The 20,413-nt window shown below is 34.4% G+C and overlaps 1 protein-coding gene across 50 annotated transcripts in view; it reads right to left on the minus strand.

The window, feature by feature from the left end:
- ADGRL2 (adhesion G protein-coupled receptor L2) overlaps window positions 1–20,413 on the minus strand; it is a 682,398-nt gene that overhangs the window by 66,866 nt on the left and 595,119 nt on the right. For all 50 annotated transcript variants that reach the window (XR_010159335.1, XM_054683454.2, XM_054683462.2 and 47 more), the window contains one exon: window positions 18,306–18,519. Coding sequence is in view for 49 of the 50 variants with exons in the window: in XM_054683454.2 (XP_054539429.1) it covers window positions 18,306–18,519 (214 nt within the window). In the remaining variant the exon portion in view is untranslated. The remainder of the gene's footprint in view (window positions 1–18,305; window positions 18,520–20,413) is intronic.

A 20,413-nucleotide genomic window follows, 5' to 3' on the forward strand; every position in this document is an offset into this window, starting at 1 on the left:
CAAATTATGGATCTTTCCCAACTTTCATGTTCACATACTGTATTTCTTCACTAAACTTAATTTTCAGTCAAATAAACATTTCTAATTATTACTTTAATTTTAAAGTAATTTTTCTTCCTCTTGCAACTTCTAAAATATTTTGGCAGTAAAATATTTGATGTCATTTATAAACAAACTCATAGGATATTTTGTGTAGAAGGGAATAAAAAAGAATGAGCAAGCAATATCTGAATATATGAACTGAATTAATAAGTTAATGTTGGAGGGCAAGGGAAATACATAGTTCATGTTTCTCCAAAGGTTCAACAAAGTGAAAACTGTTATTCTAAAAACAAAGTGCTACATAATTATTCAGAAAGCCATGAATCTTTTTCTATTAACTATTGAATTTCAAATTTGATCTGTGTTTCCTTATGTCCTTCTTTCCCACATAGAAGGAATTCACTTTATCATCTACTTATAGAGAGTCTACCCTCATGGTCAAATTATATCCCAACTCCCCTCGGGAATTTTCATACAAGTATTCTGTTCTAACAGAGGATCCTTCTCCCTTAATTTAAAAATGTTGTTAGCAAGTATGTGCTTAATAACAAATATGAGCATAAATTATGTATCATCATCAAATACAGTAGTACCAAATCAGTATCAGATTCTGGCAATACAATCTCTTTGACATAAAAAATTTTACTTAAAAAATGAACAAAAAAATCCTGCTTAATAGAATGGATTAGAAATAGAAGTTGAGACAGGTCTGGAATTATAGTAGCGAAATTCGGCTCCAAACCCCTGAAAAATCCACTTGATCTCTCCTCCCATATAACTCAGTCACCCCTCAACCTGAGGGTTTTCTCCAAGAAATCCAGTTTAAAAATCACCGATCTAATATAATTCTTCATTAATATAGGTACAATATACTAAGGCCCAGAGAATCTGATTGACTTACTAACACCACAGGCTAGAGGAATCACTGCATCTGAAAGATCTCTCTCCTAAACATCTCTCTACGATATTATCTACTCCATAAGCATGGCTCAGTACTCATCTCTACAAAAATCATCCTAACAGAGGCAACCTTTTCTATGTAGACTTTGAGAATCTTGATATCTATGTAATTTAAAACAGCTAGCACACTAGCAAATACCTCTGAACTGAGTTCTCACATAAATGACTATGTACAGTTCTTGAACTATCTCTTCCTTAATAAGAAGATCCATTTGAAGGACCGTTAAGTCCCTGAGGTAGAAAATTATCAGAGCTTAGGATACTATGCTTCTAGTCTGAGGAACTGCTATTTTCCAACTCCCAGTGGTGCCCTCCATGCAATCCTAAAAACAGGATCTCCCTGTTATGTACTTGAGGGAGGCACACACATATGCAGGAAGAATCAGCCACACAGGTGGTATACAGAAAGCCAATACAAATGATGCTGGCCAAACAGGATTATATTCCCTGACTACCTGAATCGGAAGTAGTCTTTTCCTAGAGCAGCAGCTCTATATTATTAATTTGGAAGTTAATCACATTCTGCTTTATGGCATCTCCTATATTTTGCACTTTAGTTGCTGCTAAACTCACTAATTATTTTCCATGTCTAGAATTACACGGTAAACTTCTTACGTCCTTGTTTATATTATTTCCCAAACACTCCAAGAGCAGTGGGTACTGTTGTATCAGGCCTCACACAGTAATTTTAGTTGTGTCTGGGACTGTAGTTTCACCTTTCTGTTGTATGTCAGGCTTCTTTTCAATCTATCTCAATGCCTAGTCTTGTTTACGGCAAGAAGTACTCAATTTAAATACCTTCTAAGTTGGAATTCTCAATCTTCCGTATTTTACTGAAGGTTTTTTAATCAAAGGAACAATTCAAAATGTCTTCAGGTATATACTAGTTGTCATTTCTTTAATAAAAACTACAGAAATTTTGTGTAGATGTTTACCAAACTATTCTATAAGATGAGATTAAAAAAAAAAATAGTGACCAAAAGCTAGAGACATAGACTCTTTGGATACTCTGAGCAGTAGAGCAAGTAGGGAAGGCCAAAAACAAACCTTAGCACCTGTCACCTGAATATAAATAACCAAATTCAGCAGACTTTTATAAAGAGATGGCTACTTGTGGTTCATACACTCTCAGATTAATGGAGTCTCACCTGACTGATAAATATATGACAAATTTCACTGGCTTACTTCTGATAAATCTGAACTAATCTTTAATCATGACAAAACATTCATAATCTAATCCTTTTATCAAATTGACTACCACTGCAGGAGTCTCATGTGTTTGCACAATTAAAAACCCCATGTTAGCTGTATATAATAAGGCATTACATTTGATGCAAATCCTTTTCTATTGAAATAAGTGCCAAGCTGACAGCAGGAAGTAGCTGATAAGAAAGCAACAAGGCATTGCTGATGGCATTCTCTTGATAACTGAACACCAACTCGTAAATATTCAGTCTACAGCCTATTACCCAATGAGCTCTTTCTAAAAAGCACAGATCAAGGGAAGTGTCCTTTTGCTGCATCTCAGTCACAAAAGCAAGAAATTATCTTTAAAAAGATAGACAGATACATAGATAGATCAATTGATCACAGGTAAATAGGAAGAAGGAGGAAAAGAAGAAAGGCAGGGAGGGGAAATGTAATTTTATATTTTATTTATTATAGAGATGGGGTCTCACTATTTTGGTCCAGCTGGTCTCAAACTCCTGGCCTCAAGCATTCCTCCCACCTCCGCCTCCCAAAGTTCTGGGACTATGGGCATGAGCCACTGAGCCCAGCCAGATAACTTTTTATTCATCTGTGATGCTGGTTTTAAAAAAAAGTGGTAGAAGACATTACGTGCTGTTATATCCTAAAGTGTAGAAATACCTGTAATTTTGGAAACATAGTAATACCATAAATATGCCACATCTGAATAATATCTATACAGATAAAAATTACCAGATAAAAATTAACAAGTGAATATCAAACTATACCTTACTATTCTCTACTATAAAAAGATTGAACTCCTTACTGTTTCGGAGTTAATATTAAGGACTCAAATCCTAGTGCTATTTTCCATGCTGACATTACAGAGTTAAAAATAATTTTTAAATATGATATTCTGTAGGACTATTTTCATAATTTTTGAGATATATATAAACACAATCTTTGAAAGATCCTTTCCTCCTTAGCTTAAGTGAAAGGAGGGAATTCACTCACAATGCCCGAAAGGAAAAAGAAACTGGCGAAGATGCTCCATGTTACAGAGTGTGAAAGAAAGGGGACAGAAGCTGAATACCTCCCTGAACAGACCTCCTCAGTATCCCGAGCATACAGTATTTTTTCCCCTCTCAGGCCATAACTTACCACTTTCCCTTCTCCACCAGTTTTTGAAAGTTTGTTACACTATAAGGGAGATTTGGTATCACAGTTATTTCTGTACATTATCTCCTCTTCTTCACCAGACTACGGAGCCTTTGAGGGGTTAGTCACTGTTTTAAGAGTCTCTGAATCATATGCACTGCATAACGCTCTACCTTATTCTAAAATATATTAACTCCATAAACATCAGACTGTACTCTAACAAATATACTAATATATTCTTACCAGTTGTTAATAAATACTGTTAGAGTGTTTGGCACATTTGCTTCTATATCTCAGAACCCAGTAATCATTTGGCAGCAAATCAATCAATGAAAGACAAGATATCATTTTCAGAAGCCAAGCATGGTTCCATAACCATATGATATAAACCAAACTAAAATGTATCTGATTTATAGTTTACACAAGCAGTTTGTAGAAGCTTTTCAAAGTGACAATGAAAGCAGAAAGTGTCTATCCTCATATTATACTTCTAGCCTGAATTAGCTTCATATCAGTAACTTGTCTGAAAGGCTCGGTTCATCAAAATCTATAAAATGTTAGACTCAAGTGCTTTAACTATCACTAACACCATGTGCAGGCTTGGGAGTGGAGGGCCGTGTGCTGTGAAGCAGCAAATGTTGTGCTCTTCTGAAAGCTAACGTGCACTCTTATGCCACAGATATAAACAGAGTAAGCGCATTAAATAATGAATGACTAGGAAAACAGCCTTATCACTGCAGTTTAAAGACACACTATACACATTATCATATTGTACGCAATAAAATCTATTAAGCAATTTTAAAATTTTTTACACGTTTTGCAGAAGTTGCAACTAAACATATTAATAGACTGAGGTGGCACGTTTTATAGTAAGTCAGAATTTTTTTATTTGCAAAAAGTATTATAATACTTAAAGTAGTATACTCATATAAAACATTACATATTCTACATAAGGAATCATGGTCAACTTCTTAAGCATATTTGATATGACATTATTAAGTAAAAGAAACACTAGAATAACTTGTCGCTGCTCTTATCTTTGACCCTTAAACTTTTCCATTTCAGCAACCTCATTAATGTCAAAATGCCATTAGAATGTCTGCCCACTTCTAAACCTCTATAGCCAAGGCAAGGCAAAACCTTTTGGATTCAATCAGAAGCACTTTCTTTTTGTATTCAGTTAAAAAGCTTAATAGAGCCACAAAGGTCAAAATATTACTTTTATTAAAGAAAAAGGATGACAAGACAAAGATAAACGTTTTGAGTGCAAAAAGCCATTTTTAGACCTGAATTGGGCTTTTTTTGTTGTTTTTTTTTCCTTTAAAACCTTTAGTTTTTATACTTAATTACTAGATTCCTATAATGTATATAGCCAATATTTTTACACTTAGTATTAGCACTTTTCTTTGGTTGGATAACAAGGGAAGCACAGATTTGAGGGAGAGATCTCTCAGAGGCTTATTGGGAGTGCTCTTAGAACTATCATTGAAGCCATGACAGATGCAGGGTTGGGGAGAGTGAGAAGGTGAACTCCAGTGCAGTCGCAACAAAAGCCCAGCAAATTCCTCAGGGCGGGAGCTCTGGAGTTGGCAGAGACCTTCAGAGATGTCCCTGAAATGAAGCAAAGATGAAGAGGCCAATCCTTTGTACTCTGGCATTCATTGGGATTCACTGGGGGCTGCCTCTGGGGAGAAGAGTTTAAGATCCCTTCAGCCTGTGACAGTTCCTGTGGAGTGACTCAGCTGTGAGCCCATCAGCAGGCAACTCTCTTGACAGATGGGAGAAACAGTGCCTGATCCTGAAAGGCGAATGTGGGAGGCACACTACAACACCAACCATAACACTAATGGTAAAGAGTTTTATGAGTTGTTTTCAAGGACAGTTCTTTTAATACTACTTCTCATTTTCACAGTTTTTATTCTATTTTATCTTCTTGTACACATTGACATGTCAATCCTGTTTACTAAGCGATATTCAATGGGTTTCCTATAGAGCAGTGAACCTTAACAGGCAGCTTTTAATTGGCCCACATAGGAAACCGCATTACTATTAATTCCACAGCTACAGCATAAAATAAAACCATTGCTTCTCAAACTCTATAGCAATTAGACCTCTCGGCTATTTGGCTAACTCTGCTTCATGATACCCAATGCAGTTAATTATATTTTTTGATGTTAATAGTCTCTGTCAGTCTCAAGCATAACTTCTCTTTGATGAATATTTAAATTATATTTGAATAAAAAATAATCTTGGTTACATTTCATATTCAGTAATCATCACAGCTTAATAAAGGTCTACTCATCAAGGGCTGAAATACATGGCAAGATATATAAAAGTGCCTTGAATCAACTTATTAGATAATATATTTGTTATGACCACTATCTATCTATCTAACATACCTGCTTTTGTACATTTTCAAAGGTAGAGTCTCATTCACACATTTCACAATTCGATTTCAAAAGTTACTTACAAACATTCTTTCAAGTTTATACAGAATTCTATTAATTAATGATAAGAACACTTTAGGATGTCATAAGATAATCAAATGTAGGAAAAAAATTACCGAATTATAAAATATCATAAAAAAATCAGCATACATTCTATTCCTGTGTGATTTTTGTAAGTACCAAGAGTAAAACTTAAAAAAAAAAGCTTTCATTTACTAAAGGATGGTTTTTATTATAAATCTAACAGAAACACCATTACTAAGGAAAAGTAACTTAAATAATAGTTTTCTTCATATAAAGTCTGTAATGGGAGTTGAGGGTGAGGGAAACTTCCAAAAATTAGGAGGAGAAGAAGGGGGAGGAGAGTATAAAAGCAAAGTATATTAGTGAAATTTATTTAAAATCTGTTTATTCCTCCATTTAGTTTTGTCCATATTATAATAGGAGGGCTTTAAGCCAAGCATTTATTTAACATAAACTGTGAAAATGGGTTATTCTAGCTCAAAGCTTTTACTAAATAAATAAATGTTTTAGTTTATAAACTTAAATAATGTCCTTTAAAAAATGAATTTGTTTAATTTTTAATCTTTCAGTCTCTCTTCTCCCAAATCCTAAATCTCTGAAATACAAAGAAGATATCTAAAGATACAATGAAATATCCTAAAATGTACATATCAACCTATGAATGTCCAGTGGAATGCTATGCCAACTTCTTGAAACTATCACCTGATAAATAAAAAAGGTAGGCGTGAATTCAAGTTTTGTGGGGTCTAAAACTTGTAAAATTTAAGGGTCCTTCTATAAAAAACAAAATAGAAAAATTACATATAGAAAATTAGATACCAAAGTGAATGGTTATTTAGAAAAAAAAAATCACAAGAAATAAATTTGTAAAAGCCAACAAGAACCACAACCAACAAAATCCAGAAAACTAAAACATTTTAATTAATTGCCTGATATTCCTTTCTAATACTTCAATATTTTTAGCGACATAGTCTATGAGTGTGTCTTCATGTAAAAATTTCAGTTTACTTTCTATAATGTTGCTTTTCCTGTGAACAGCTGATCCAAATTTGTTTTTTACTACTGATAGTTGTGATGCATAAAACATGCACCCACACTGCCACAAGAGCTCGTGCTTGCTACACTGCTCCAGCCTGTGCCTTACAAACACTGGCATTCTGATAAATTCTATTTCATATTTTACTCATCAAGAGGGGGAAAGTATGGTACATTGGTAATTTTAAGTACTACCCTTGTCATGTGCTCTGTGTACTCTACATACTCCACCAAGAATATGTAAGAGAAAACTTCTCTTTGGATTAGCTATCTATGAAAACCAAATGTCCCTTAATGTTTTATATATATATGTAATGAATGAAAGGATTTTTCCATAGACTAGCTTCTGGCTCCATACACTACAAACATTATCTCTCTTCCACTACCCACATATCTCAGGTGTCATAGGACATATTTAAATTGCAATATGACATCTGTCTTTGCACATTTATGTCACGATCAGGAAGGAAGTATAATGAGTAACAGAAGTATTTCTAGAGGCCATTTCTTCACCAGAATAGTTAGCAGTAACAAAACTGTATACAAGTGTCTACAAACCACATAAAAATAAATCCACTAAACCTAGATTGAATTTAACACCAACTGAACTTCCATCTAACTGCATCTCTAAATGCGCTTGGCTATTCCTAAGCCACCATAAATGAGGGGAAATATATCAGAAAAGTCAGAGAATGAAATCAGAGCCTTTAGAGATTGTGTTTAAATATTCTATTTCTGCCAATTTTTACTGCATGTATTTGACCCCATGAACTTGTTCAAATGCCTTAGAAGAGACCCATGCAAGTGAAGGGCTGTGATGTTTTAAGATTCATTACCTTCATGGGTTTACCATGAATCTATCTTTAGAGACAGAGTAAGATTTCCACAAATTACAGGTGAGTTCAATAATAATAACAGATCTGCGGTCTGAAAAAACAAACAGAAAGACCACTGGAATCATCTCAAGCCAACTTAAATAGAGCAACTCTCATTTCAGACACTTTCTTAAAGCCATGAGTAATGTAGATAGGTGAGTTCTAAAACTATGTCTTTCTTGGTCTTCACATATGACATGTTAACAAATTTTGAGAGAACCGTGACGTGTTAGTTTCACAATATATCTGATTTATTTATACAACATTTAAATGTGTTAAAGACTACAAAATCATTTACTTCTATTTTTTTCATAATGAGATTTTTCCTTCTAACAGCCACAAGAGATGTATTACCTCTAAAACTAATAGTGGAGTAACAAACAGCACTAAAAAAAATCTAACTACATTGCTATAATACACTTAAAGAAAATACATAGCAAAGAAAAAAGAATGGATCTTTAAAATATGCAAGACACAAAAATATGTATTAGTAAAATGCCATCAGAAGCCTAATTACCCACAATTATTCTCCTCAGATAATGTACAAAGTAGGTACTGGTGTTTTTTGTTGTTGCTGTTGCTGCTGTTACTATCATAGTTTTGGTATGCAATTTCAGTATAGGATATATGGAAAATTAACAGGGCCATAATAAATGACAGTTTAAGATCTTTAAATAATTTAATATCAAATTATCTCGCCAGGAGTGGTTGCTCATGCTTGTAATTCCAGCACTGAAGGAGGTAGAAGAAGGATAGCTTGAGCTCAGGAGTTCAAGATCTGCCTGGGCAACATAGTGAGACCATGTTCCCCACAAAAAGAAAAAAAAAGACATATATATATGTATTTTTTTTCTCTCTTTCTCTTCATTCAATAAAATTAGTCAATACAGTATACTGACTCATCATGCTATCCTGTTCCTAACCTAGTACGAAAACAAAATATGGATTTGGGGTAAACCAATTTAGTAAGATGTTTTCTCTATTAAATACAGATAGGCATTTTATTTATTTAGATATCTCCTTAAAATGTACAAGAATAATTAGAATGGAAAAGTCTCAATTTTGCCCCAATTATGTTTGCTACTATTTATTAAATATTAAATTAAAAGTATTAATAAACAGCATATTTCAGTGACATTATTCCAAAGCTTTAATAAACACATGTATTATTTTCCTAATAAAAATGCCAATAGGAAATTTTACAGCATACTAAAAACAATTCCAAATTCTTAAGTGACATTACACTTCACAACTTGTTCTTTTTTTAACTGGTAGAAAACATGCATTATATTACATTTCAGTAGCATTTGTCTATGAATTTTGGTGTCAAAAAAAAGAAAAAAACAGAAGAAAATGCCAAATTACAAGCAAAAATAGTGACTTTGCCTTGATGTGAAACCTTACAATAAAATTTCATTTCTATTTTTTACAACTATAACTGAACATCTATTCTTATCTGTTCAAAGTGTAACTTTTTAAAAAGGATGCTTGTAAGCAAAATTTTTATATTATTAGTATGACATCAACAAGCAGATCCATACTGAAAAGAAATCATACTTAGGAACAACAAAGTCCTTGAATGGGTATCTGAAAATAGTCTTATGAAAGCTGATCTCGTGGTCGTTTAGATAAATGTGTATTAGTAAAATGCCACCATGAACCTAATTACCCACAATAATTTTCCTTAGACAGTAAGTAAATACATTTAACACTTGATTGTTTAGTACATTTTAGAGATACCAGTCAAACACAGTTCTGTCAATTAACTTGTTTAAATGTCATACTTTGTAAATAGAAACCAATGTTTTAGTGTACAGGAAGGAATGTTCTAGGTGAGTGAAAAACTACAAGGTATGTGATGATATAGACACCACAGAAATACCATTGTCATCCCATCCATAATACTCACCTTTCAAATGAGAAAGGTGGAATACATAATAATCCCTAAGGATATGAAAAGCACTATAAAAAGATCATTATGATCATATTGAAATGCAGAGGTCAAATGAAATGTTCATGTTCACGTCTATTGATTTTGATCTTATTTCTTCATCTCTCCGCTTTGGTTTCAAAACTAAAAATAAAAACTGAAGCAAAATCACCAAAGTTGAAATGAGATATGGCTTTGCTTTCAAAAACTAATTTCCCTTACCCTTATCCAGCCTATATCTGTTCAAAAATAAAATAAAATTCAAACTTTTAAAGTATCTTTCAAGCTTCTGAATTTCACTGAATAATCCTTAGGGAATACTTAAGACCACTAATGTAATGTCCTTATGGAAAATACTCTGGTTTCCTCAACCAATCAATGGACATAATACAAAAGGTAAAAACCCCCTAAATTAATGAGAAGTACCAGTGAAAATGAGCCAATTCACACCTGTATTCTCAGTCTTCAACATCTAGTAGAACTGTTTTACTGATTTTCATTTTAAAATGAAAAACAGAGCCAGGCCTGGTGGCTCACACCTGTAATCCTAGCATTTGGCAGGCTGAGGCAGGCGGATCTCTTGGGTCCAGGAGTTTGAGACCAGCCAGGGCAACATGGCAGAAACCCTGTCTGTAAAAAAATTTTTCAAAAATTAGCTGGGTGTGGTGGCATGCACCTGTAGTACCAGCTACTCGGGAGACTGAGGTGGGAGGATCACTTGAGCCTGGGAAGCTGGGGCTGCAGTGAGCAGAGACTGCACTCCAGCTCTAAGACCCTGTCAAAAAAAAGGAGAAACCAAGGATCCTATAGGGCAGAATTTTTGATGTGACATTATTTCTCTCTTTTCTACATTTGATAAGCAGGGTCATAAAAGATATTTAGATAATTTATCTTCTAAACCATTTCAAAATTTATTAGTCTTTCTTGCACACTAAATGTGAATGTTTAATATGTTTCATGTTTATTACTGCCAGTAGTCTCCCCTTCCTATGAGTGCATTGCTTTAATGTCCATCAGTAAGTGACATGCAAAGTATGTGTCCAATTAGGTATACCAATAAGAGCTTTAATGGTTATTTATTACTGTACTAAAATTCAAGAATCTATATTAGTAGACTGGCCACAGAGATGTGCTTGTAATACCAGTTAGTTGTCTTGAAACAACTAGGCCACGAGTGAGAGAATTAGTAGAAATCCATCAACTAACAGAAAACAACCTAAGTAGATTGCATAGACATGATGGGTTAGGAGCGGCCGAGTTATTTCATTTCCCCCGTATGTATTTTACCCTAATGGACAAGTGGTGGATAAACCTGACATGTCAAGTAGATAAAAGCACTTGGAATAAATAACATAAGGGTAAGAATGCAGTTTCTGAGACATGGCAGGCTTAGATCCTATGAGAATGAGTAAGTATACTGAATGAATATGCTAAGCAAGAGTAACCCTGACTAGTAAGCATTCATAATAATTCAGGAATAAAATATACCAACCCCAAAATATTATGAAATACCGTAAGACATACTGCACTAATTTTTCCCTTTGAAAAATGCCATTAATGAGGAAGAAATATGAAGATTTTAGAAAGATGAGTTTACAGTTTATTGTTACCTATAGGAAAAATCAGAAAACAAATATTAATTAAATAAAAATATCTTTCATATAGCTCTGACTTGGATACAAAGCCTCTTTATGAAGAATGGATGATCAATGTAAAAAGTTGAGAGGACTGTACGTCAAGGAGAGTATACACAAGCCGAAATCTATAATCATGAAGTCTGCCAGAGTACACTGGCAGAACTGTGACTGCATTGTAATGAATTTTCTTGATTAAATTCTGAGAGGCTTCCAATATTCACCACTTCCCATAGTAAAGGGGTGTGTGTGTGTGTGTGTGTGTGTGTATGTGTGCATTAAGTATCTCCCTTGTTTAAATATTTTATATAAAATTAGTATCTATTAGTATATTTGAAAATAATAGACATGTTAAAAGTCTAGATAGCAAAACTGAACTTCAAATTTATTTATGAATACATTTTCATGCCAGTAAGATATTAAATGAATGAGGTTCTAGGTACAGGCGATTTGAGGTTTCAGCCCCTGTGGAAAATAATCCAACCTTTTTCTAAAGGCTTGCAAAGTAAAAAGAATATCAAATTGCCACTCCTTCTCAAGGAGATTTTTTTAAAAGTGAGAATATACATGTAGCTATGTGAAATAAGTGTACCAATTATAATGACATCAATTCCCCAAGTGTAATTAAAGGGAATTAGAATATGATGAGCCTCAAGCTCCTCTGTAGCTCTAACAATCTCAATAACTCCCTTAAAATAGAAGCCATGGCCTATAAACTCTCCCATCCCCTACAGAGTCCCTATTTATATGGCTTGCCTGGTGGCAAGAATGGGAGGTGTCATGGTAGAGGGTAACATCATTCTGCTTATTCCAGACTAAGGCATACATGGTCCTTTCCATGTAGTCTTACTTCCAAGTATGCACTCAATTTTCCAGTCTCACTCTGCATCCACTGTAATGTAAAGAACCACAGAACAAAGTAATGCACATACATATACAACAACACATTCCTTCAAAGCCTCTGGCACACAAGAAGTTCTCACCACTCCATATGCTCTCGAGTTTAAAAAGTAAAATAAAGTGTAATTATTATACTTAGAGATAATAGGTTAGGATATTGATAAGTTTAGAAAAGGGAAATTTAAGAACAGAAAAGTTACCGAATGGGGTATAGAAAGGGAATAGATTATTCCGGTGCCTACATTTAGAGCTTACTTCCATTATCCCAACCTTTCAGAAAACACTGAGCTTTGAAATCAGCTTTGTTGCTTATAGAGCTTAAGTTAATTAAACTATACCTGAAGTTCTAAAGCTAGATTTTGTTTCCCTTTCTCGTAGAATAAAAATCCTAGAAGTTTATCCCTACTTTATAAATTCAGGTCTTATATTTATTCATCATCTGGCTCCATGTGACCAGAGTACTACCTAATTCCTGCTGGTCTATGCAAGGCAAGGCTAATTGCTATTTCTTGATTTCTATCTTGAAACTCTCCTATCTCGAAAATCCTAACATGTTCTTTTATTTGAGCTGTCAAAATAGAATAAAAATCTTCATCATCATCAAGAAAATTAAAGTATCTCTTTTGTACTTTGCTACTGGCTTCTAAAACATTAATTCTCCCACGTCTGTTCCGTTTTTTTTTATGGCAATTTTACCTCTGCTCCTCAAATGCAGGTGTTGTCTAGCAGGTTTTGCGTGCTCAAATTACATAATCTCTGTGGGTGATATCATTTATTCACTGGCAACTATTCAACTTTATGTTTACATGTGTTTCTCCTTTACATTCTTTGTTGACTACTCTTTAAGTGCCAAACCTGTATAAACAATGGCTTGCTGCACTATTTATTTACATGCCACCCAGTTCTGAAATAAACTTCAAGGAATTTGAACGGATAGTATACCAACCAAAAATATAATGAATTTTACTTAATAAGAAACATAGGCTGGGTGCAGTGGCTCCCGCCTGTAATACAAACACTTTGGGAGGCTGAGGCGGGCAGATCACTTGAGGCCAAGAGTTCGAGACCATCCTGGACAATATGGTGAAACGCCATCTCTACTGAAAATACAAAAATTAGCCGGGCACAGTGGTGTGCGCCTATAATCCCAGCTACTTGGGAGGCTGAGGCTGGGGAATTGCTTGAACCCAGGAGGCAGAGGCTCCAGTGAGCAGAGATCATGCCACTGCACTCCAGCCTGGGCAAGGGAGTGAGATCCTGTCTCAAAAAAAATAAAAAATAAAAAAAAATAAAAGAAACATCATAATGTAAGTAGGCTATGAGGTTCTAGTCAGGTGCTACCTTTAACTGTGCTTAAGTAAAATTTTTTTGGTTAAAAGCTTTGAAGGAGCCAGTCTAGTTCCATAAATCTAGGCCATAACCTTACTTTCCTTGGGCAATTTCAATCCATCCCCCCCGCAAAAAAAAATGGGAGGCAGGGGGCCTATTTTATACAAAATACACCTTACTACAATAGGGACTAACTGAAGCACATATTTTTACCATCTTCCTCACACGGTATGTATTACGTTTCGTACTTCTTTGTATTTACAAAGGTACACTCACATGTCTACGAATTGCTTTGCAAAAGACCTAACTATGCATGTGAAACTCACATTTAATATTGAAAAATAAATCAGTAAATATTTACATAATTACTTTCAGATCTCTAGGCCAAAGTGCTAAAAACTTGAGGTCATGTTATAAAGCATCATCCGAAGCAGCAAAACTACCTTGATAACAATGAGCAGGTTTTTAGAGTGAAAAAACAGTTAAAATTTGGGAGGACGGTCTTCAGGTATAATCTAGTGTATCACTTTAAGACACCTACTAGTTTGTACCCAACTGCTGCAAAGAGACAATACTGGTAGCAAAATTCTCATTTATTTGTTAATCAAATACTTCAAAGTAATAGTAGGATTTGTTTTTTTGGTTTGTTAATGAATTCAAAGTGTTATAACTTTTATATATTTTTAAGTTGCCCCCCCCCAACAATTATCTTTAAAGAGTACTAAGTGGTGACTGTTCTATAAAATATTAAAACAAATATCATTTTAAGAAAGCATTTCATTTCTCATTTTTTAGGATGAGCCTCTCAGAATACTTAAGACAGTATACTATAATCAGTTACTACTAGAGCCTTTAGTTTCACACTTTTAAATGAACAGGAAATAGAAAATGGAGAGTGAATACAATATTTTTACCATGTCCACAGCCTGAATTACAAGTGTATTTATTTACTTGATTCTCAACTGCTGAAGAGATAACAGTGGAAGAAAGGGAGTGAAAAACACAAGAAAAGAGGAGAAAAATACAATGAAAACATATTTTAATGGTACTGAAATTTCTATGCCCATCTCTATCATTACATGTAAAAAAAAGAGGGGGGCTTTCAAATTTAATGGAAAAATTCTAATGTTTTAATGTGAACTTTTCAAAGACAAACTTTCTACATTAAAGAAATAAACATGTCTCCCATCACTACATGACTGAATATCACATTTTTTGAGAAATATAAAGGGAAAAATCTGCTAAACTATTAGGGTTTTGGGATTTTTAAGTTTTTTTTTTTTTTAAAAGGGCAAGTTATTCTACATAAGCAATAATTATTTATACTATCTTACATATAGGAAAATTCTAATAAAGATGCCCGGAGTACCACAATTAAAACAAACAAAAAAAAGGTGCCAAGAGTTAGGTGTCTCGTATCTAATACAGAAAAAATGATATCCATTCTTAGCAGTTTTCTGTATTATACTTATATGTGGGAAGGCAACAGTCCAGTTAAGAGGTATCATTTATATAGCTTTAAAGTTTATAACACATTCTCAAACACACCATTTTTAAAACACAAAATTAACCAATGATGTATTATCTACTTTCTATAATAAACTGGGGCTCAGTGAAGAAAAAAAACTGCTCAAATTCAATAAAGTAGAAATTATGAGTTTACCTTTCAACTCAGGAATTGAGGTAGTCTATCATATTAGGACATACGTATACTTTATATTCATCTCTACCTTACTCAATTGTACTATTATTATTATTATTATTATTATTTTTTTTTTAGGCAGAGTCTCATTCCGTTGCCCAGGTCGGAGTTCAGTGGCGTGATCTTGGCTCACTGCAACCTCCGTCTCCCGGGTTCAACAGATTCTTCTGCCTCAGCCTCCCAAGTAGCTGGGATTACAGGTGCCTGCCACCATGCCTGGCTAATCTTTATATTTTTAGTAGAGACAGGGTTTCACCATGTTGGCCAGGCTGGTCTTGAACTCCTGAACTCAGGTGATCCACCTGCCTCGGCCTCGCAAAGTGCTGGGATTACAGACGTGAGCCACTGCACCTGGCAACTGTACTATTTTCAAAGTGGCTAAACACCAATTTATAACCATCTTTAACACCTTAATACAAACTACAGTACCTCGAACATTCAAACAATTATGTCAAATTTTATATTGTCTTGAATTTGAATGATCCTGAATTTGAATGTGGGCAAAATTTTCCTTACATCTAAATTTTAAAGAAAAGACAACTGGTCTCTTGCTTATAACCATCTTGGGCAACATATAAGGTAGGAAAAAAAACAAGCAATGGTTTGAACTAGAAAGAATAGAACCTAATCAGAATATGTTTACCTTAGCTATCTGTATACTATTTGAAGATGGCAGAAATTCCCACTTAATATTCAAAAACATACTTTGCATCTTGGCTTAACACATATGTTATATTGACAGCCTTCTCTGTGACTTCTCTAACCTACTGAGTAAAGCCAAATCTGCTAGGAAGAAAAGCCAGAAAGTGTTTAATCTGTTAAAAGGATATTTTACCTATAATTCGTTGAAGGATACAAGGAATTCTATACTTAGTTTTATGCTTTCTTAAGTTGAACTTGTTATTTAATTCTGTTTGCTTGTTTCTATGTTTTAAGTCTTAACTATATAAATGATAACTCTTAACTGGAAGGAATGAAAAAACAAGCCAAAAACTGGGAGAAAATATTTGAGAAAGAGATATATGATGAAGGACTGTTATCCCAAAATATACAAAGAACTCTTAAAACTAAACACTAAAAAAAAACCCTCAATTTTAAAAATGGGCTAAGATTAAACAGATACAAAAAAGATATACAAGGCCATGCATGGCAACTCACATCTGTAATCCTAGCACTTTGAGAGGCCGAGGCAGGTGGATTTCCTGAGGTTGGGAGTTTGAGACCAGCCTGGCCAACATGGTAAAACCCTGTCTCTACTAAAAATACAAAAAATTAGCCAGGCTTGGTGGCTTGCACCTGTAATCCCAGCTACTCAGGAGGTTGAGGCATGAAAATTGCTTGAACCCAGGAGACAAAGATTGCAGTGAGCAGAGATCACGCCGCTGTACTCCAGCCTGGGCAACAGAGTGAGACTCTGTCTTAAAAAAAAAAAAAAAAAAAGAAAGAAAAAAAGATGTACAGATGACAGTTAAGTATACAATAAGTATATCAAAAAATGTTAAACATTTTATGTCATTAGGGAATTACAAATTACAACATCAATAAGACAGCAATACACACTTAATAGAATGGATTTCAAACACTGGCAACACTGAATGCTGGCAAGAGTGTGGAGAAATAAGAACTTCTATTCATTGCTGGTAGAAATGGAAAGTGGTATAGCCACTTTGAGCTAAACATATTCATACTATACAATCCAGCAATTGTACTATATTTGCCCAAATAAACTGAAAACTTATACTCACACAAGAAACTGTACACTGATGTTTACAGTAGCTCTATCCATAATTGACAAAACCTAAAAACTACCTATATGTCCTTCTGTAGGTGCATGGATCAACTGTGTCTATCCAGACAATGAATATTATTCCATTCTAAAAAGAAATGAACTATCAAGCCAACAAAAGATATGGAGGAAATGTAAAAGCATATTACTAAGTGAAATAAGCCAATCTGGAAAATATCTGTGGCTACCAGTAGTTAGGAGGATAAGAGGGATGAACAGGCCAAGGACAGAGGATTTTTAGGGCAGTGAAACTAGTTATGCATCATTAACAAAGGGATACTTTCTGGGATATGCATTGTCAGCCTATTTTATCATTACAGGAACAGCAATGAGAGTATTTAAACAAACTGAGATAGTATAGCCTACTACACACTTAGACTATAAGGTACAGTCTATTGCTCCTAGGCGACAACCTGAATAGCATATTATTGTACTGAATTCCACAGGCAATTATAATACAATGTTAAGTGTCTGTACATCTAAACACATTTAAAATAGAAAAGATAATGCGTCACACTACGACTTGATGATGGCTAAGAGGTCACTAGGCAACAGTTCAGATCCATTAGCATCTATGGAACCACCATGGTACACGCAGTTCATCACTAACCAAAAAGTCATTATGTGGCACATGAAGGTATTCTGTATGATACTACAATGGTGAATACATTTGTCAAAACTCATAAAATGTACAACGCCAAAAGCCAATCCTATTGTAAACTATGGACTTTGGGTGATAATTATGTATCAATGTAGGTTCATGGACTGTTAACAAATGTACTGCTGTGGGGCAAAGTATCTTCAGTTGAGAAACACTCTGTGTATGGATATGGATCATATGAGAAATCTCTGTACTTTCTACTTGATTTTACTAAGAACCTAAAACTGCTCTAAAAAACAAAGTTTATTAATTAAAAAAAAAAAAAGCAGCAACTATTGCCAAAGACCCAGGCACTTAAACATTCTTGATGTTACAAAAAGTATTTCAAATTTTCGAAGCCTTAAAAACTAACATTACATTTCAATTATTCTTGCTTTTTATTTCTTGTTTATATAACACAAAAAGATACGTATTACATATTCTGATACATGTCAAGCTATATTAGAATGATTTACATATTTGAATGTTGATGACAATATAAAGTGTAGATATCAACATTAGTAGGTAAAAACCCAACTCAGTTTAATAAATAGGCCGGGATGTGGTCTATATCCATTCGCTTTGGAATAACTGTAATAATTTTTCTAATTTGGATACAACAGCTCAAATGGGACATTAACACATGAATATTTACCTTTGAGTCATAATTTTGAAGGCATCGGGGAGGTAGCAGTCTGTATTCTCCATCTGAAATGGGTCAGCATCACAAATCTTGTCATCCGTCCGACCATAATTAGCGCTCTCAATCATGATGACATCACTGCCCGGGCATCGCAGATCTATAGAATAACCTTCACAGGATAATTCTCGCCTCACCAGCCCAAATGGTAAAGCTGCTCTGCTGAAACCTTAAAATAAAAAAGAAAGAAAATTAAACTGTAACTCATTTATAAGATAAATTATTTTAGTAAAGCATTTTCAAGTAATATGATTAATGTCTATCGTCAAGAGATGTCATAAAATTTAGGCATTTATTAAATAATTTTTTGGTTCTCTACAATATGTCAGAAAGTTATTTTTTATTCATCTTTATTTGGACTCTTCATCTTTACAAAATACCCTAACAAATTACTTTCTGTATAATCAGAAACTAAATGGCTTTTTTAGTAAATCCAAATAATAATGACAAATTTAATCATGGATTTTATAAACGGTGACAAGTTTTACAAACAGAAAATATAACTACTAATCAAGAAAGAATTTTCATTTGTGCAATGGAATGAAGGCTCTGCTACATCCACTGGCATTACTTTCTTATTTAATGTATACATATTAATTGCTATTGCATTATCTTAAAAAATACCTTCATCTTAGCAGTTTTTTCCCCACAATAACTAAGATATTTATGACAATAAGATGCTTATGGCACAATAACTTATTTCCATTTAAATACCCTTTATTTAAAACTGACACTGAAAGGAATCAGCAGATGGACATTCAAAGGAGCCAGCACTGCTCCCATCCAACTCAAAAAATTCAAAGAGCTGAACATGATCTTTTCTGAGATGTAAGTATATTCTTCCAAAGCAGTACTGGGTGACATACTGGTATGATTTTAAAAAGCAGCAATTTTCAAACCTGGCTGAACTCTCAGTTCTTCAGAGAAAACTAAAGGTGTAACTGGACTGAAGAGGGAAGAAAAGAATACCTAATCTGGAACTCAGAAATCTTCAGGAGATTGTGGCAAACCCCAACCTTGGTGGGTTTTCACTAACAAGGTTTATAGTATGTGGAGAGTACTGTAGCATGTGGAGAGGTGCACTACTAATGCAGAAGGGATACAGAAACAGAGCTGGGTAAATGTCAGGACAAATGGTACACAGGCCAAACTTCCAAAATATATTTCTTCCCCAACAAGTTCATAAACTTTTATATGTACACACACACACACACTCTGCTTTTTTCTCTATCTCCTGACCTTGTACTGAAATATCTATACAAATAATTCAGCTTAAACTAGTAGTACCATATTTATTTTAATAGAAAATATTTTTATGGCTTCAGAAGCTGACACATTTCTGTGGCAAAAGCTATGTGAAAATTCAAACAAACGACATCAAATAAAATTTTGAAAGGCAACCTATTTTAAATACAGAGGCAATTTGCAATTATAATTCTATAATAAAACAGAATAAATCTATTATTAGAAAATGCTAGGAATATAGGAACACATTATTAAAAGACTGGCTTGGAGCCATACTCGCAATTCTTACTATTTTGTCAAAACATAGAACTGATTATGAAGCACTGTGGTTTTTAAAACCCAAGCCCTTTAACTGTTGTTGTTGTTAGTTTGCAGGATTAGAGTTATCATTCTAAGTGAATTTTCCTCTGCTTTTGAAACCTATTTGGGAATTGGCATAGTTGAGTGTGTTACTGTTTTGATAATTCAGGGATGGTAGTCTTAAAGCTTTGGTCACAGTCATCCAGAAAAGTACAGTAAGGTCTGGCGCTGTGGTTCATGCCTGTAATCCCAGCACTTTGGGAGGCTGAGGCGGGTGGATCACCTGACGTCAGGGGATTCAGGACCAGCCTGGCTAACACGGTGAAACCCCATCTCTACTAGAAATACAAAACTAGCCGGGTGTGGTGGCGCATGCCTGTAATCCCAGTTACTAGGGAGGCTGGGGCAGGAGAATCATTTGAACCTGGGAGGCGGGGGTTGCAGTGAGCCAAGATCGCACCACTGCACTCTAGCTTGGGCAAAAAGAGCCAAACTCCCATCTCAAAAAAAAAAAAAAA

This window comes from Pan troglodytes, chromosome 1, assembly GCF_028858775.2.
Source record: "Pan troglodytes isolate AG18354 chromosome 1, NHGRI_mPanTro3-v2.0_pri, whole genome shotgun sequence".
NCBI lineage: Eukaryota > Metazoa > Chordata > Mammalia > Primates > Hominidae > Pan > Pan troglodytes.